Source organism: Polypterus senegalus, chromosome 13 (assembly GCF_016835505.1).
Source record: "Polypterus senegalus isolate Bchr_013 chromosome 13, ASM1683550v1, whole genome shotgun sequence".
Classification (NCBI taxonomy): Eukaryota; Metazoa; Chordata; class Cladistia; order Polypteriformes; family Polypteridae; genus Polypterus; species Polypterus senegalus.
This window is the reverse complement of record NC_053166.1, coordinates 23,735,783-23,756,877: the sequence shown is the minus strand read 5'-3', so window position 1 is coordinate 23,756,877 and position 21,095 is coordinate 23,735,783. Positions and strand designations below refer to the sequence as shown.

Here is a 21,095-nt window from a genome sequence, read left to right as displayed (position 1 = left end):
GACTTTCTCTGAATGTTGGGAAAGCAATTTTATGTTCAGAGACATTTCCAATTAAAAACAAAAGAAAGCATTATTACCCATTATTGTATTAATCTAATCAAGCTTCAACACCAATTACATTATTTAATATAATAATTGCTTACTGGCTGTGTGGTCCCTTGTAGAACCGTTACCTGACAAGGAATCGTTTAATTCTGTGAAGGGGTCTTTGCATATGAAATTGGTTCTTTGGGTTCATAATTTGTGGAATAAACAAACTATCTGATTTACACTCTTAAAACTAAAGGTGCCAAAGTGGTTCTTTAGAGCAATGCCATAGGGGAACTAAATTTGGTTCCCAAAAGACATATTCACATGAAGGTCCCAGAAACCTTTTTATTTTATTTAGATCTGTTACAGGCTCCACACAGTAAATAATCCACAAATTTGTGAAATACCAATGGCTCATGATTTTAAAAAGGCTGTCATTGCACACATTCAGTAACACAGGCTAAGTTCAGGTTTTCTTAAACTGTTACTGTCCTGCAGTCCAGCATACATTTTTTCTTCAAATATTAGGACATTTTTAAAGCACAAAGAACCAGCTTCATGTGCAAAAAAAAATATTGTCAGAATGAAATGGTGCTTGGTCAAGCAATGGAGTTACGAAGAACCACACATCATAGTAAAGAGCCATATAGTGCCATTAAAGAACCAGGAGTTTTAAGAATATAAGCTACCAAGCAGGATAAAACAACTCAAGAAAAGCGGAACTCTGTGTTATTATATGCAGCAAGAGTCCTTTTACAATCAGAAGCCTGCTGCTATTTCATAAATCTGTCACCTATTCACAACTATTCATGTTATCTGTTATGGATTTAAATAAATTGGAGCTTTTATCTGAATTGTTCCCCTGTGACATCACTCTGAAGAACCTCTTTGGCACCTTTATTTTATAAGAGTGTATATATTTGCAGCAGAGACGGCCATCAACCCATTTGCCACATTTAAACATTAAACATGCACATTATTTAGAAATCCATTCTAACAACCGTACCTTGGAAATCAAATGCAAGGCTTTACACACATCTGTAGAAAGTATTTAAAATGAAAGCTATAGAAACTTATTAGCTCTTTTTTTTTTTTTCTTACCTCAAAGCTGAAAGCTTTCTGATTGCCAGGCCATTTGGGTGATTTACAGGAACCTGTCCCATTTGTGACAAGCTCCCCGTTTGGAACTGTATTAAAAAGCAAAATGTCGCTCCTTCTGTCTGCAGTTAAACATGTGTCATAGCGTTGCTTCTGTAAATTAACCAAAGTTCCATCTGGATAAGAAGAAACTATGTGTGTCGCATATGAATGGTAAGAGTCATCCCTCTTGTGGCACTTTATCAGGATAAAAGCAAACAGTGTTGTGAGAAATATTACTGACACCACCACAATTGAGATAAGCAAATACAGATTAAAACTTGAAAAATTGTCTTCCTTTCTAGAAGGCTGTCTAAAGTCTGAAAGTGGCTCTGAGGCACTATCTACCACCAGTACTGTGAGGGTTGTGGTGGTTGATAATGCAGGTTCTCCATTATCTTTAACTTCAATAACTAGTTCTTGTTGTTTGGAGTCATCTTCACGCAAAAGTCGTTTCGTCCTAATTTCCCCAGTGTTTCTGTTGATGCCAAAGAGACCAGTAACTGTGTCTTCAATTATGTAGTGGGATAGCAAGGCATTATAGCCAGAGTCTGCATCATAGGCCCGTATCCTAGTAACAAAATACCCAGCTTCAGCAGAGTATGGAATACTCTCAGTATGGTGTTCTCCACCATTGGCAAAACTCGGCAGCATCACAGGGGCGTTGTCATTTACATCCAGGATGTACACATGCACAGTCACATTCCCGTTAAGTGATGGAGAACCGCCATCCTTAGCAATGACATTAAAGTGAAACATTTTTACCTGTTCGTAATCAAAAGACTGCACTGAGCGGATGTCTCCAGTGGCAGAATTCACGCTAACCAAGGTGGATACTGGGACACCCTGCGAAGTCTCTTCCATTAAGGTATATGTTACCTGACCATTTTCACCAAGATCAGGGTCGGTGGAGGAAACGGTGATTATGGTGGACCCTGGTGGGCTGTTTTCATTCAGATATGCAGCAAGAACTGGTTTGGGGAACACCGGCGTGTTGTCATTAACATCTGCTATGTATATGGTGACAACAAAATTGGTTGAAAGTGACGGAGAACCGTCATCACTTGCTGTAATGGAAACGTTATATTCCGGTGCCGTTTCACGGTCCAGGGGTTCATTTGTAGTTAAAGTATAATAATTGTGATGAGATGGGCGTAACGTAAAAGGGGTTTCCCCCGTGATGTAACATCGGACATTTCCGTTTTTGCCGCTATCCTTATCCCACACTGTAAGAAGCGCAACCACGGTGCCTGTTTGCGTATTCTCCATGACGGTGCTGGTCAGGGAGGACACAGTAATTTCTGGAGCATTGTCGTTAACATCTATCACCTCTACTATTACTTTGCAATGTGCCACCATTGGTATTGGGCCTCTGTCTTCAGCCTGAACATGAAATTCATACGTATGTGTTTCTTCAAAATCCAACGTTCCCTTAAGATAAATTTCTCCTGTACGAGAATCAATATCAAATGTATCAAAAATAGTTTTTGGTGACATTTTACTAAACAAATACTTAACTTCCCCGTTTAAATCTTCATCCGCATCCGTAGCGTTCAGCCTCATTATTACCGTTTTCGCAGGTGCATTTTCATACACTGAAGCTTTATAGAGAGACTGCGTGAACACAGGAGCATTGTCGTTTGTGTCGAGTACTTCGACAATTATGAGTACGGTTCCAGATTTGGATGGTTTGCCTCCATCAATAGCTGTTAACACTAAATGGATGTTAGGTTCCTTTTCTCGATCTAAAGCTTTTTTTAGTAACAACTCAATTGATTTACCTTTATCAGAAGAAGTCTGTACATCTACGTTAAAGAAATCATTAGTGCTCAGCGTATATGATTTAAGAGAGTTTGTACCCACGTCTGGATCAGAGGCACTTTCCAAGGGAAAACGGGCTCCCGGGATGGCTGATTCTGCAATGCTCAGAGTTAATGTTTCCACGGGAAAGGATGGTGCATTGTCGTTGATATCCACGACAGTGATCTCCACCCGATATAAATGCAAAGGGTTGTGCACGATAGCTTCTATGTGTATGACGCAGGTATCAGCGTTCGGGCACAGCTCCTCCCTGTCGATCCTTTCGCTAATAAATAAAATTCCTGTTTTGGTATTTACATCCAAATAGCGTTTCTTCATATCACGTCTCGGTGCAATCCCAAAACTACGGGCTTCAAAGTCGCGAATGTCTAGTTCCAGATCCTTTGCTAAATTTCCAACAAAAGTGCCAGGATCTGCTTCTTCTGGAATCGAGTATGAAATCTGTCCGATAGCCAGATCCAAAAGGCAACAAAACAGCAGAGCATGAAAAAATCCCTCCCGGTTTGCCATTGATTACAATGAAAGTAAAGCTGAAATCCAAAGGTTAAAAAAAAAAAAAACGTTCCCTTTGAAAGTAGTATAATGTAATCGATTATTGTGAGGTCGAGTCGCTGAGCTCCTGTCCTTCCTGTATTTTATTAATTTTGCTTTTCTTCTCCTCTTTATGAGCCTTCTGGGACAACTGCGTTTTCATCCTGAAGGTGGGCCACGGTACTGTGCAACACGACTGTATCAACATTATAAGAGAGCAGCGACATCTAATGTTAGAAAGAAGAACTGCATTCCCTCTAACAAACTTAACAGAACCAAAGCATTGTTCTTTGAGATTGTTAATTACTGGTAGTACTTAATTAAGTGTCACCCTAATTATAAGGTTTCATTTTAATTTTACTTTCTTCTTAAATAGTTATTCAATTATGAAACTAAATATTGATAGATATCATGGGAAACTAATTTTGCTCCATTTGAACATTAGATAAACCAAATTTACTAGGTTTCTTTATCTTTCCTTTTCTTGACTATTTTATTACTATGCGTTTAAATCTGTCTGTCTTTCATAAAACCTCAGATGTTTTAAAGATGTTGTTGTTGTTATTATTACCACAAAAAGGCTATTAGTGTACAGTTCAAACCAAAATATAAAGTGAAACAGATAAGAAAAGGAATTAATAGCACACATATTTGAAAAATATATATCTATTAACATATTTGCTATTTCAAGAAAGCAGAGAGTATGATGTGATAATAATGATAGCAACATTGGAAAACTGGTGTAAACTGTGATCTAAAATAAAGCATCTAATTCATTAATTCCATTTTTAAACTAATGTTGGTATCTATTATTATTGGAGGTTGTAAATTCCCTAAAATTGGAATAAGGGAAAGCACAGTGGCATAGTGGTTGGTGCTGTCATGCAGATCTAACCCAATAAACGTGCCAGAGTGATTATTCAAAGCTGTACCATAGGGGGAACATTTTTATCTCCCTAAAAGACTATCCATACCCATTTTTTTAATTTATATTTTTGACAGGCTCCATAAATAACAATGAACAGATGATAATAGATGTGTGAAATACCAAAAGGTTCCTGATTTTAAAATGACTGTTGCTTTATACAATAACACATAGGTTAAGTTCTAATTGTCCTTTTCTGTTGTATCCTTCAAGGATGGCTTAATTAAGGACTTCTATATTGTCCATATATCGGGGATCTTTTCAAAGTCCCAAAAATATTTAAAACACAAATAACTCTTCACACAATGAAATGGTTCTTTCTCAAACAATGACCCTATAAGGAAACACACATCCCAGTAAAGTCCATTATTTTTTTAAGAGTGTGGGATCAAAATCTGTACCACTTCATCATCGCTGTGAAGTCTGCATCATCTGTACTGTGTTTTCTCTCTCCCTCTCTCTCTAGCTTGCAAATGTCTTTCATGGTTTTAAATCGGCCTGTTCCTGTGGTATATAATGAGCCCCGTCTTGGATTGTCCAGCCTTGGCTCCAGATACTGTCAGAACAGGCCCTGATCCGCTTGACCCTGAACTGAATTAAGAGGGTTATACATTGATATGTAATCATATATATTATAGGAAAATTGAGACTTTTAAATTTCTGAGTGATAAACTGACTTAAGTTATTTTATGAGACAAATAGATAGAATCTCTTCAGGTGAGCCAGAGCCATACTTCTGGAATGGAGTTAGCCGATTGGAAATGCATTGTCAATGTCTCATAAGTGGGAGCCAAAAATGACTTGGAGTGTGAAGACATTGTGAGTCTAAGGCTAAAATAAGTGTAGATTGGGAGCCGTTCAGAATATTTGCCAAGGAATGAACAGAAATAAATTCAAAAAGAAGTCAATTTTCTATTTCCTGCTTCAGTAAACCTATAGCCATAGTGTCCTACTTGGGAAGGCTTACACAAGTGTTTGTCTTGAAGATGTTGAACTATGGAGAAGCTTGGAACCTTTCCATGAAGAGCTTGCATTCAGTCATTATATCCAGTTTGTAAGGATGACTAGTTACAAAGCAGACAGATACTTCTTGACTGAGTTTCAAATGGACACCTTAAATGTGTTCCTTGCTGATTTCTCAGTTTATTATACTGTTTTAAAGTAATGGGAGCTGTATGTTGTGAGACCAGCAATGTGATGACCACTGGTGATATGAGATAAACCTTGTCAGTAGAAAAATCTCACAGTGAAAATGCAATTTCCATTGTACACCAAATACAGAAACTACTGTTTATGAAAGCTGGGACAAAGAAAAACAAATAAGAGAGCAAAAGAAGGGTGACTGGCAGAACTAAGAGAGTGACTTATTAAGAATATCCTTTGAAATCTGAAAAAGCACACATACATATAAAAATATGGTATGGTTTCAAGCTTTGAATAGAAGTTACTTTAGATATGCTAATTGAAGCAATAAAGAAAACACCATTTTAATTATAATGTGAAATATGCTAAGAACATAACGGCTTCAACCTCATTTTACCCTTAGTAAGTAAATATATTCAGATATACATTTTCCCCTGGGGACAAATAAAGATCTTTCCTCTGCTTGAGACTACGCAGGTTTAATTCTCTGAGTGTAAGAGTAGGTTAATCATTTCACATTAAACACAACGTCAGTCGATAAACAACACACTGGAAACTCTCATACAGTTGTCAGTACCAGTGACTATTGAGCAGCTTTATGAGCTGGGAATAAAAATGTAACTGAAATTAGTAATGTGAAAGCTAATAATCTGAATAGTCATCAAAATGAATGAGGTAGATGGCATACAGTATTATTGCAAATAATATCACAAATGTTTTAACTGCATTCATTATTTGGAGTAGAACCCTGTGATGTAGGAGCAGATCTCACAATCTTGAGAAAGGCTTTTCTAACCTTTTATGGTGGAGTTACCACTTTGTAAGACAATGCTCCATATGAAGACATTAAAACCCTGAAATATTCATTTCTTTAAGAAGCTAATTATTTTTGCAAATAAAAATGAAATCCTGTATATAGACATGGGGGTCAGCTGTTTTCATCACGCAAAATGGATCATCATTATATTTGTGGGCCAGGAAAGAATGCAGAGACCATTTCATGTTCATGGTCAGAAACTAGAAGGGGATTCTGGTGCAGCAAAAACGATCAGGTCATAATAGACAGCAGCCGGGTTTGAATATTGAGGTGCTTAGATTTAAAAGATACAGGATTAACAGATGTCCAGGTTTTCCAATACACAATTCAAAGAAACCTTTTGTTTTTTAAGCATGCATCTATCTATCTATCTATCTATCTATCTATCTATCGTTGTAAGCCATATTCTTATCAAAGTACCTTTGGAGCTCTTCATCACCATTTTTAATTTAGGTATATGGGGAGCAAGAGACTATCTGGGCAGCAAGGAGTGGTATGCAACAACCCACTAGTCAAGGGGTGGGCAATGTCGGTCCTGGAGAGCCGCAGTGGCTACAGGTTTTCATTCCAACCCAACTGCTTAATTAGAAATCAATCCTTGCCAATCTCAGGCCTTATTTAATTTTATGGCTTGTTAGTCAGCAATGTAAGGTTCTTATATCGTAGATTTTTTTCCTTTTCATGGATGTCATCCAAATGAGTTGAAGCCTAAAACGTATCATTTTCAGTCTGCCACATTTTTCTATTAAGTTTTTATTAAATCAAACAGTGCATGATGAACACACACAGATGTAAATGGAAACAAGCAAGATGGAGAACTGCTGGCTGCTTTGTCATTTACAACTCATTACTAAATAAGGAGCCATTAAACACACTGAATGTAGCTGTTTAAGATTGAAATAATTAAGGGCGGGGGACCTTAAACAAGCGAGACCACTAAAATGAAGCATCAAAATGTCACTTAAGCAATAAGTGCTTCATCAGCAATAACTGACTTCTCATTAAGAAGCTGGGTTGAAACAAAAACCTGCATCCACTGTGGCTCTCCAGGACTGACATTGCCCACCCCTGCACTAGTCTATTGCAGGCTCGGGCACATTCAAACACATTATGCTGCAGTTTACAATGACAAGATCTACACACATTTTTAACAAAGTGAACAAGAATTCATTTCTAAATGAGACAAGATAAAAAGGCGTCTAGTTAAGTTGCCCCGCACATTTCACCCTAGCACATTTTGAAACATGCTGCTTGTGAAATGTGAGAGACGAAGTTTCCGTAAACCAACTAAAAATACCAAACACAACAACAGCAAACCTTTGCATCTGCCAGGTACTCCAATATCTTCCTCACACCCGTTGAGATATTCTGATTAGATTAGATTAGATTAGGCTAAGTGTGGTCTGAAATTCAGAAACGGTACTATCTGAAACACAATGCTTCTCATACCAAGAATGGTTGCTGCCTGTGTGGAGTTTGCATGTTCTCCTCATGTGTGCATGGATTCTTATTCATATAATCTAGTTTAGTCTTACACCACAAAGACAGGGGCTTTATTATCTTGCTTGCAGTGTTGCTGAAATAGACTTATCAAATCTTGAACTGGATTGCAGAGATTGGAAATTTGATGGACGGGTTCTAAAATATGAGAATAACAATAAAAAAGAAGAATATTAAATTTACAGGATGGATCCATTAGATAGTATTTTCTAAATTGTTGCCTGTATGATGCTTGCCCATTGTACATATTTTAGTTTCTCTCCCACATCCCAAGATATGTGAATTAATTTAAACTGTTATTTCTAAATTAGCCTGCTAACTAATTGAAATCATAAACCTGGCAGAAGGGGTGTGAGGCTTTCAAAATGAACCACAGAGAAGGCCAGGACCTTTATGAGTCTATCTCAACTGTAGGTAGCTAGTGCCCAACAACTACTACCTGCAGGCTTAAATACAAGAAGAGGATCTAGCTTTAAAAGTTCAAGAAAAAAAAAAGTTACAGAATTTATCAAATTGTACAAGGTAGATAAACCTTTGAAACCCTCAGGCTTATACAGATAAATCACCAAAAAAAAAAACAAAAAACACAAATGAGAATCCAAAGAAGCAGCAACACTCCGAAAACAATTCCTTACAACCTCAACGATCCACTTCTAGGACCCGCTGTTTGACCAGAATATAAAAGGTAGGGGAAGATCTCCACAGCAGTGACAGATGGGCGTCCCCGCTTCCTGGAGTTTCATCCATAAAGTACAAGGATGGGATGAACAAGTGAACGAGTACACAAATATTAAATAATAAACATAACAGAAAATAAACTATTCTATGAAACCTACATCTTCAAGAAAAAGTAGGAACTGATCTGTGATAGAAATGTTTCACTCATTGATAATCGTATATAGCATGTTCAGTAGTAAGCAGGTCAAATAAGCTAATGATAATACATTTACTGTACTTATTTTTCCAACATCTTATTCCAAAGCAACTTACAACATTTGACAACCAGTTAGTTGGTTACATTGTTTTTTTCTTTTTCAGTTGGAGCACAGGCAGGTGAAGAGACTTGCTCATGGTCACAGATTGTCAATGGTGGGATTTAAACCCACGACCTCGGAGTTTGAAGTCTAATACTTTAACCACTACACCACACTGCATATTAGTGTGTTCTTAAAAAAAGAAAATGCAAATATTGTATAAAGAAAAGTTACTTACTTCTGAAACATCTGTTAATCATGTAGCACTATAAACAAGGCTCATTGTCTTAGAAAAAATCCCCAGAAAAGTTGGACATCACAGCTAGTTGATGGTATCAAGGTTACTTTACTGTCATCAGCAACAGTGTACACGTACATATAAAACGTGTCTCCACAAGCCATGGTGCAACATACAACAAAGTGCGACAGAACAATAAAATAAATAGATAATACAGCAGTGTAACTGTATAGTGTGAAAGGGGTTTAAACCTTCCAGAATAAGTAATTTTGCACCATAAGTATGAAGTAATAAGTCACCATATGTGAGTTCGACACCCACTGCACGCCCAACCTACCTGGAAAGGGGTCTCTCTTTGAACTGCCTTTCCTAAGGTTTCTTCCATTTTTTCCCTACTGGGTTTTTTTTGGGAGTTTTTCCTTGTCTTCTTAGAGAGTCAAGGCTGGGGGGGGCTGTCAAGTAGCAGGGCCTGTTAAAGCCCATTGCGGCACTCCTTGTGTGATTTTGGGCTAAACAAAAATAAACTGTATTGTATTGTACATCATACAGAGGCAACTGAGTGAGTGCTAAGTTTTAAAATTATCAAAAGCACATAACCGCACATAAGTGTGCCTGTTGTGACAGTAAACAGAAGGTAAAGTGCAGGTGCTGTTTAAAAAGTCCAAAGTGTAATAGGAGACGTATATAAAGCATAGTGATGTAGTACACTGGAATGACATTTGGTTTCACAGTCACTAGACATTTTTGTACATTCAGAATTCTGATGGCCTGGGGTATGAAACTGTGAGTCAGTCTTGAAGAACCAGAATGGAGGCTTCGATTCCATTGGCCAGATGATAGAAGAGTCCATCCGACGGGTGGGAATGGTCCTTCATGATGTTACTGGCTCTATCATAGCAATGGGAAGTAACAAAACCAACAGTAACACAGAAACCAAAAAAAGTGAAAGTAAAGCCCTGGCTGTAAAAGCATTTTCAATACAAGTGGGTTTTTCATAAGTGGCCCTGTGATGAACTGGCAACCCCCTGAAGGTTGTTTCCTGTGTTTTGAGTGGTGATGCTAGTATAGGCTCCAGCTCTTCACAATTCCAAATTAAACAGGTTAAGAAATTTTATTTTTCTATTGGATGGTGCTGTGTTCTTTAAATGAGAAAAAAAAATTAAAGAATGTTATTTGTTAATTGTATTGCCCAAAACAAAAAGGAAATCAATAATCTTAACAGGAGTGGAATATTTAACATGTTCTTTACCTGCTCCCTGAAATATGATTAAAGAGGCTGTGAGAATTAATGGGGCTGTTAAAGATCAAAATATAATGTGTAAGGTGATAACACTAACATTGTCATTAGTTGCAACAGGGAACTTAGTCTCTGAAATTTAAAATAATAATAATAATAATAATAATAATATTATTATTATTATTATTACTACTTAGTCTTCTGCTCACATATTGCTTTAACTTAAAAACCTACACAATAGCCACAGCACATTTTCAAACTGTATGTTCAAGATGCCCATTCACAATTAAGACAGCCTTGTGTGAAATGATTTTAAAAACAATAGAGCATACCTACACGTGTTAAAGAACTAACCTTTCTTGAAAAAAAATGCCACTTGACGCTTTCTTTACATATTGGTTATTAAATGTTGCATCCATTTTTGTTATTCTACTCTGCCTTGACGTATTAGAACTTTAACAGACTTAGACAGACAAGCAGACTGGAAGTGCCTGTGTCCTCATCTGCACAGGTTTGATCTCAACACACCTAACCTTTAAATAGCAATACTCAGAAATGCACCTTTAAAGTTCAGATCTGTCACAGATTTTTATTTGGTAGGCCTGATATGCAAAAACAATTCAAAAGACTTGGACTTGTATTTTGTAAGGTGTACCAACTAATTTTATATGCAACAACAAAAAAAAAAAAGCGGTAACACACAAAATATTTCAAACATTCAAATGCCAGTTTATCTAAACTGAACAACCTCAACATCTACAAACTAACAATATTTATCATGACCAACAGTGAGAGAGGAAATTATAATGAAATGTATATGACTTTCAATAAAAGATGTTGCTGACCTATAGTGATGAAGTGCCAGCCTCTAAAAATATTGCTATAGGGCAAAAAATAATTAGGATGGCACAAGGCAAAGGCGAGCTGACAAAAAGAGCTGTATTGTCTAAGTCAGAGTCCTCTACATGTGGGGAAATGGTTTTAACCAGGACGATAGATAGATAGATAGATAGATAGATAGATAGATATGAAAGGCACTATATAATAGATAGATAAGAGCAAGGTGGTGTGGCACAGAGATTAAAGCTTTAGATTTCAAACCCTGAGGTAGTCAGTTCAAATCCCACTATTGATACTGTGTGACCCTGAGCAAGTCACTTGACCTGCCTGTGCTCCAATTGGAAAACCAAAAGAAATGTACCCAGTTGTATCAAAAATGTGGTAAGTTCCATTGGATAAAAGCATCTAACAAGTAAGAAAATGCAGATAGACAGACTCTGCTTTGTCACTCATCTTTCATTTCCAGAATCTATCTTTCATCCATTTTCAACAAACATTTTTTTCTTGTTCAAAGTTATATAGAAAAGGATGCTAATCTTCACATACACCCTAATGGACTGGTTCCCAGAGTGATTTTTCCTATCTTGTGTCCGCTGCTTACTGTGATAAGCTTTGGCTTCCCTGTCACCCTACTTTGGATAAAACGGATTATAAAATGGATGGAAGTATGTTCAAATCCACACTTGCAAAAGACAAATGTAATTGTATTCTGTTACATCTTAGATGTCAGGGACACACCTACATAGAGAGGCCAAAATGTAATACATCTTGACTCGCATATAGCATTTCAAAATAAATGCTGTTTTATAAAATACAGTGGTGTGAAAAACTATTTGCCCCCTTCCTGATTTCTTATTCTTTTGCATGTTTGTCACACAAAATGTTTCTGATCATCAAACACATTTAACCATTAGTCAAATATAACACAAGTAAACACAAAATGCAGTTTTTAAATGATGGTTTTTATTATTTAGGGAGAAAAAATCCAAACCTACATGGCCCTGTGTGAAAAAGTAATTGCCCCCTGAACCTAATAACTGGTTGGGCCACCCTTAGCAGCAATAACTGCAATCAAGCATTTGCGATAACTTGCAATGAGTCTTTTACAGCGCTCTGGAGGAATTTTGGCCCACTCATCTTTGCAGAATTGTTGTAATTCAGCTTTATTTGAGGGTTTTCTAGCATGAACCGCCTTTCTAAGGTCATGCCATAGCATCTCAATTGGATTCAGGTCAGGACTTTGACTAGGCCACTCCAAAGTCTTCATTTTGTTTTTCTTCAGCCATTCAGAGGTGGATTTGCTGGTGTGTTTTGGGTCATTGTCCTGTTGCAGCACCCAAGATCGCTTCAGCTTGAGTTGACGAACAGATGGCCGGACATTCTCCTTCAGGATTTTTTGGTAGACAGTAGAATTCATGGTTCCATCTATCACAGCAAGCCTTCCAGGTCCTGAAGCAGCAAAACAACCCCAGACCATCACACTACCACCACCATATTTTACTGTTGGTATGATGTTCTTTTTCTGAAATGCTGTGTTCCTTTTACGCCAGATGTAATGGGCCATTTGCCTTCCAAAAAGTTCAACTTTTGTCTCATCAGTCCATAAGGTATTTTCCCAAAAGTCTTGGCAATCATTGAGATGTTTCTTAGCAAAATCGAGACGAGCCCTAATGTTCTTCTTGCTTAACAGTGGTTTGTGTCTTGGAAATCAGCCATGCAGGCCGTTTTTGCCCAGTCTCTTTCTTATGGTGGAGTCGTGAACACTGACCTTAACTGAGGCAAGTGAGGCCTGCAGTTCTTTAAACGTTGTTCTGCGGTCTTTTGTGACCTCTCGGATGAGTCGTCTCTGCGCTCTTGGGGTAATTTTTGTCTGCCGGTCACTCCTGGGATGGTTCACCACTGTTCCATGTTTTTGCCATTTGTGGATAATGACTCTCACTGTGGTTCGCTGGAGTCCCAAAGCTTTAGAAATGGCTTTATAACCTTTACCAGACTGATAGATCTCAATTACTTCTGTTCTCATTTGTTCCTGAATTTCTTTGGATCTTGGCATGATGTCTAGCTTTTGAGGTGCGTTTGGTCTACGTCTCTGTGTCAGGCAGCTCCTATTTAAGTGATTTCTTGATTGAAACAGGTGTGGCAGTAATCAGGCCTGGGGTGGCTACGGAAATTGAACTCAGGTTGATACACCACAGTTAGGTTATTTTTAACAAGGGGCAATTACTTTTTCACACAGGGCCATGTAGGTTTGGATTTTTTCTCCCTAAATAATAAAAACCATCATTTAAAAACTGCATTTTGTGTTTACTTGTGTTATATTTGACTAATGGTTAAATGTGTTTGATGACCAGAAACATTTTGTGTGACAAACATGCAAAAGAATAGGAAATCAGGAAGGGGGCAAATAGTTTTTCACACCACTGCATGTCAATTGCATATCAAGCAAACATTATTCGTGTACTGTGGCAAAGGCACCAATCTGAACAGTACTAAGTGGAGCCTTGTGGAAAAAAAGGATGGCAGATCCACAATGTTTCTAGAAGGCAGGCAGCACGGTGACGATTGCTTGTTTCTGATCTTCTACTAGGAGAGCAAGAGGAAGATATAGTAGGCCCAGCAAGAAGACTTCCTAAAACTGAAAAATGCTACCACAAGGTGTTTAGTTGTGATTGTGTTTTTTAAAAAGTGTCGATGACCAAATTGCATTTAATATACAAATAGCAAGAGGTGAAGAGCATTACTGCTTTACATTCAAATAAATCTATTCATTTCTTGGATGCAGCTGTCAAAGTTACTTTATTGGATCTCTCTTACCGATCCAAGATTTTAGCTAAAAAGTCCAAAGTCAAGAAGTATTGCTTTAGAGGTACAAAGTAAAAACTGTCAGTGAAAAAGTGTTTTAAAAAAGTGTTATAATTAGTAACAAATATTTTACTTAAAATGGTGTGTTAAGGATAGATAGATAGATAGATAGATAGATAGATAGATAGATAGATAGATACTTAAACCCCAAAAGGTTTCTTTTGAATTGTGTATTGGAAAACCTGTAAATCTGTTAAATCTGTATGTTCTAAATCTGAGCACCTCAATATTCAAACCCTATTGCTGTCTATTATGATCTGATCAGTTTTGCTGCACCAGAATCCCCTCCTAGTTCCTGACCATGAACATGAAATGTTCTCATCATTCTTTCCTAGCCCACATATTCCATGATGAAAACAGATGTCACCCCAATGTGTATACACATGATCTAATTTTTATTTTAAAAAATAATTAGCTTGTGAAAAAAAATGAATATGTCTGGATTTTAATGTCATCATATGGGCTTTATGTTACAAATGGTAGCTCAAACACAAAGGTTAGAAAAGTGTTTCACACGGTTGTGAGATCTGCTCATAAATCACAGGGTTCTTCTCCAAAGAATACAATTAAAAATATTTGTGATATTATTTGCAGTACTACTACATGCAGTACACCTCATTCGTTTTGGAAAAAAGTTCCAGATTAATAGCTTTCACATTACTAATTTCAGTTACATTTTTATTCCCAGCTCATAATGGTGCTGAACAGTCATTTGCACTGACAACTGTTTGAGAGTTTCCAGTGTGCTGTTTTTCGACTGAAGTTGTGTTTAATGTGAAATGATTAACCTACTCATACACTCAGAGAATTAAACCTGTGTAGTCACAAGTATAGGAACCTGCATGAAAACTTACAGGTCCAGCTAAACTCTTTCAAATTGATAGAGGAATCTGGAGTAAACTATCGAGATGTGGAGTTGAAACAGAAACTTTGAACCTTTAAGAAGCATCTGCATGATATATTGGTATAGCTAAGCTATTATCTCAACAAACAAGCTTGGTCTCCTCTAGTTTGTCAGTTTTCTTAAGAGCTGTGCTACCCGTCGAAGATGGGTTGAAATCTAAGTAATCAACACAGACTTCAGCACACATTTTCATTGCATCATCTATTGTAATGTACAGTATGTCATTATACATATTAAGATGCATTGTATTATATTTCATTCCAACAGATGGTGTATCACAAACAATACCACTGCTTTTACAAATACCACGCAAAATAGCATGTAACAGAGACATAGCAACCAGACAAAAACATGGACACACAACCCCAAAAAAAAAAATATATATATTTTCTAGAGGGTGATGATGTATTTACAGTCTGTTTTTGTGTTCATTGTCTGTCAATGGTAATACTGTCATTAATCTGTGTAAGACATGCAAGTAAGACTTCCATTGAATTGTGTACAAAAAACTTGAACACAAACTTTTAACAAGCAGGCTTTGCCACAACAGTGAAGTAGTTTTCCATTAACATCAACAGTGCTGTATTTTTTCTTTCATATTACATTTAGTCAAATACTTTACTGTTGTTTTTATACTTGAACTTGAGTTAAAACCATTTATTGCAGTGACAGATGCCATATTGAGGAATTATTTTAAGCCTTAAAGTCACTGGTCCAAAATACAGAAGATACAGGAAAAACTTGACTAATGTTGGAGACAGTTTTGTAAACACGTGTATATTTTGTGAACAAGTGTGTTATTTTTAATTACTTGTAATTATTACATGCTTTACTAAATCAAATATATGAAAATCTGTACCTACCGCCACAATAGATGATGGTATGAAATTGCTAGTCGTTTTCGATGATTTGCAGGTGTCGCTCCCATTAATTATAACAGGATCGCCATGGCAAGTTACGTACTGTCCGTATTGTCCATCACAGACTAAAAGATCTCGTCGTGTTGGGTCTGTCGTCACATACTTGTAATGTTGACTGTGAGAGGACTTCCATGTTTCATCAGGGTAAGAGGAGATCATGTGGGTGCCATATTTGTTTATGTCTGTCTTATTTTTGTGACATTTTATGAAAATAAAAATCAGTAATGAAATTACAAATAGTAATGATATTGAAACGATTGAAATTAATAAATATACATTCAACTTTGGAAAATCTTCTGATGTTACTGTTTTTTGTCTGAACTCGGAAAGTGCATCAGAAGCAGTTTCAGCAAGCGATACTGTGAGAGTAACGGTGCTGGACAGTGATGGGTCCCCATTATCTTTAACAATAACTACCAAGTTGTGCAGCGCCGAGTCTTTTTCTTCTAAAAGACGTTTTGTTCTAATTTCCCCAGTATGTGAGTTAATGCTGAATAGATCAGATTTCTCCGGTAGTAAATTATATGACAGCAATGCATTGTACCCCGTGTCTGCATCATATGCTCGTACTCTTGTCACAAACGAGCCGGCAGTCGCTGAGAATGGAATTGTTTCCGAGTAGTCAAGGCCTTTGCTGGAATAAGATGGTAGGATTTCTGGTGAGTTGTCGTTCGCATCAAGTACAAAAACTGTCACAAGGGTACTACTACTTTGTGGAGGAGAACCACCATCAGTTGCTTTTATCTGAAACTGAAACATTTTTAATTCCTCATAATCAAAAGATTTAAGTCCATATACATCTCCAGTTGCAGAATTCACATTGATGGAAAGAGAAGCAGGCATGCCGTTGATTTGATGGTCCAATAATGAATAGGTTATTTGTCCAGATTCATTTAAGTCGCTATCAAAAGCAGAAACAGTGATTATCAAAGATCCGGGAGGTCCATTTTCAGTTATGCTAGCTGCGAAAATGTTTTTTGTAAAAATAGGCGAGTTATCGTTCACGTCGGCTACCTGCACTGAAATTACGGTGCTACTTGACAACGGAGGAGAGCCCTCGTCTGTGGTTACAACTGTAATATTATATTCCGAGCAACTTTCTCGATCCAATTTACCATCGAGTATTAATGAGTAATACTTTTTATACGATGCGCGCAACACGAACGGGGTGTTACCCTGGATGTAACATTGCACATTTCCATTTTTACCGCTATCTTTATCAGAAACCGTGAACAGGGCGATGACAGTACCACGTTCTTCGTCTTCCTTAACTGGGCTGGACAATGATGTCACCGTAACTTCGGGAATATTGTCGTTGACGTCAATCACCTCAACAAGTACTTTACAATGCGCAGCCATTGGCACCGGCCCTTTATCTTCAGCTTGAACTCGAAGTTCAAAGGAATTCTTGCTTTCAAAGTCCAATGGTCTTTTAACTGTTATTTCACCGGTGAGAGAATCGATGTCAAACGTATCATAAAAACTCCCCTTGGCGCTGAAAGAATACACGATTTCAGCATTTTTTCCTTCATCTGGGTCGGTGGCATTAAGTTTAACAAGTAACGTTTTCAGCGGTACGTTTTCAAACACAGATACTTTATATACAGGGCTAGTAAACACTGGAGCATTGTCGTTAATGTCTAATACATTTACGGTTATAACGGAAGTTCCAGATTTCGGTGGATTGCCGCCATCGAAAGCTGTTAGTATTAACTGAATTGAAGGCTGAACTTCACGATCCAAAGCCTTTTTAAGAACGAGTTCAGTCGATTCACTTAAATCGTTGGGAGTCTGTAAAATAAAATACTCATTTGGACTGATTTCGTATTTACTAACAGAGTTTATGCCAATATCTAGATCATGAGCACTCTCTAGAGGGAATCGTGCTCCTGGCACAGTTAACTCTGCAATGTTTAAAAATGCAGACTCGTCGGTGAAGGCCGGAGCATTATCGTTTATATCTACAACGCAAATTTCAACACGGTGTAATTGTAGCGGATCATCAATAATAGCCTCTAAAGGAAGGCAACATTCAAGATTATCTGAGCAAAGCCCTTCTCTGTCTATTCTGTCATTCACATACAAAATCCCAGTCTCAGTATTTACCTCAAAATATCTTCTCCTGGATGTAGATGCAATTCTGAATTTGCGAGATTTTAATTGCTGTACACCCAGATTGAGATCCTTGGCTAAATTTCCAACAAAGGTTCCCTGATCGAGTTCTTCTGAAATGGAATAAACAATCTGTCCGGAAGTTATATCCCAAATGTGTAGCAGCAACATAAAAATGCCAGTAATCCTGTCGTTTGCCATTTAATTCGGCGCAGTCCAAACAGCCGTCACAAAATAACTCACAAAGATAAAAATAAAATAGTGTTAACGAAGGAAAATACACCGCTCATAAAGTGTCATTCCATAAAAAATATTCACATTCAGTCTCGAGCTGGAGCTATTACAGTTTTATGTTTAAAAAATGTCAGAGCCTTTATTCTGAAAAGGTGGAGCTGAGGCAGACCGCATGTGTTTTATCAATGTTGGTAAATAGCGACATCTATTGACTTGAAGTAGAACTTAATCTTCACTCTGCATTGTAACCAGAGATACAAAGGCGATACGGAGGGAAATTCCTTATCTCAATAGCAGCATGACGTATGTTATATACTATTTTCTTTTTTTACTTAAAAGAAATTACATTTATGCTCTTTATACGTAATCATATTTACAAAATGAAGGAAACAGAAACGGCGATTTAAGAATATCAAAAAAAATATTTTGGGGTGTACATAGGGGAATCTGTGGCTGTCATCTCTTTTTGCACATTAAACACAAATAATAATGATAAAGCTATACGAATTGATGGACTACGTTTAAACAGGCAATTCACTGACAAAAAGAAAAAAAAAATGTACGTTTGAAGGGGCAAAATGACTACCGTAAGTATGGACAGTGAATAATGTCACCAACAAAACCATGAATAAAATTAGGTTTTGCTTCAGTATTTTTCAAGCTGTATCCGCCTTCTTATTAATTTATTTAAAGTTATACCGTGTGTTTTTGTTTACTTTAAATTGAACTTGAATTTGCCAGGGTACCAGGATCTATAAGAGAGATCCAATTAAGCAACTTTAACAGTTGCATCCAAGAAATGAACAGATTTATTTGAATGTAAAGCAGTAATGCTCTTCACCTCTTGCTATTTGTAGATTAAATGCAATTTGGTCATCTCCTGCCTCATCCACTTTTTAAAAAACACAGTCTCAACTAAACACCTTTTGATAGCATTTTTCAGTTTTAGGAAGTCTTCTGTCTTCTTGCTAGATCTACTATATCTTCCTCTTGCTCTCCTAGTAGAAGATCAGAAACAATTAATTGTCACTGTGCTGCCTGCCTTCTAGAAACATTGTGGATCTGCCATCCTTTTTTTCCAAGGCTCCACTTAGTAATGTTCAGTTTGGTACCTTTGCCTTATGCAAATATTTTACAAAACAGCATTTATTTTGAAATGCTGTATGTTAGTCAAGATGTATAACATTTTGGCTGCTCTATGTAGGGGTGTCCCTCACATCCAAGATGTAACAGAATACAATTCCATTTGTCTTTTGCAAGTGTGGATTTGAACATACTGCCATCTATTTTCTAATCCATTTAATCGAAAGTAGGGTAACAGGAAAGCCAAAGCTTATCCCAATAAGCAGCGGACACAAGGTAGGAAACATCACTCGGGGAACCAGTCCATTACGGTGTATGTGAAAATTAGCATTCTTTTCTATGTAACCTTGAACAAGAAAAATGTTTGAAATATGGACTCTGAAAATGAAAGAAGAGTGACAAAGCAGAGTCTGTCTGTCTATAATTTCTTATTTGTTAGATGCTTTTATCCAAGGGAACTTACAACATTTATATTACAACCTGGTGCATTTTTTTTTTTTTTTGGTTTTCCAATTGGAGCACAGGCAGGTCAAGTGACTTGCTCAGGGTCACACAGTGTCTATAGTGGGATTTGAACCCACAACCTCAGGGTTTGAAGTCTAAAGCTTAAATCACTGTGCCACACCATCTTGCTTCTCTCTCTCTCTCTCTCTCTCTCTCTCTCTCTCTCTCTCTCTCTCTCTCTCTCTCTCTCTCTCTCTCTCTCTCTCTCTCTCTCTCTCTCTCTCTCTCTCTCTCTCTCTCTCTCTCTCTCTCTTTACAATTTCAGGAATTTGCTGTATAATTTATGTCATTTGCCTTTTGGCAAAAGGAGTGTGTTTCTGTGGCTGAAGAGTTGGACTTGAAGGTATAAAATATTATCTGCATATCCCTTATACTTATCTGTTTACAGTAGTACTGATGTTTAAGGTACAGAGGAATGTGAACATTATGCATTTTGATGATGTAGTTCACTTTTATGCACTTCATTACTTTCTTATTTGTGCCTTTGATATTTGATAATGATTGAAAATGTTATATTATCCTGGTGTGAATAAGTGTGGATGCACGAGTGAGTGAGCTTTACAATAAACTCCAATTTCATCCCGAGCTAATTCCTACACAGCTCTCAAACCTAAAGGGATAGGCATTAAAACAATTAGATTTTAGAAAAAAATATATAAATATTACCAGTTGGAAAATTTAAATTTACCTACTAAACCCAATGATTTCATGACATTAAACAGTACACTTTTGTGTTTGACAAATGCAATTCTGGGTGAAAAGAGAAAACCAATGATACTTGAGTACCAGCTTATATTTTCTAAATGCTGCTTGTTTGTAGTTTTCACTTGGGGATGCAGCAACAAACACCAGTGCAGTTATCCATAAAACGCACAGGCATGACATTTTGAACAGTTAGCTTTGTAGGCGTACTGTTTTGTGGGATAAAGAGAGAGCAGCACTACACAATAAAGATTTTTCAAGGTTGTGCAACAATATAGTGACTATATTTTTAAATCATTATTTTTTAAAATCTTTCATTTTACTCAATAAAACTCTTTAAAAAAAACAAATATTTAGTAGAGACTAGACACTGAAACTTTATGCGCAGATGTTAAGTTTGGAAGTTTGGCATTCCTCTAAAGTAAGAAAATGGGAGTCTCTTAGTTTAAATGGCAAGTTGGAAAAAATTCTTAAAAGTTACAAAAAAATGTAATTTTACAGTATTCATTTGATTAGCAACAGATAATATTGTTTCTAAATGCTCTTAATTTTAAATTGAATAAATATTCTGGAAAATAGAA

At 36.9% G+C, this 21,095-nt stretch overlaps 1 protein-coding gene across 36 annotated transcripts in view; it reads right to left on the bottom strand.

The window, feature by feature from the left end:
• Window positions 1–21,095, bottom strand: part of LOC120542147 (protocadherin alpha-C2-like) — a 503,189-nt gene that overhangs the window by 70,302 nt on the left and 411,792 nt on the right. Inside the window, exon 1 of one of the 36 annotated variants that reach the window (XM_039774356.1) lies at window positions 1,132–3,685. The exons of the other annotated variants lie outside the window; for them this stretch is intronic. Coding sequence (XP_039630290.1) covers window positions 1,132–3,498 — 2,367 coding nt within the window. The 5' untranslated portion in view covers window positions 3,499–3,685. Of the gene's footprint in view, window positions 1–1,131; window positions 3,686–21,095 lie in introns of those variants that run through there. 36 annotated transcript variants of the gene reach the window in all.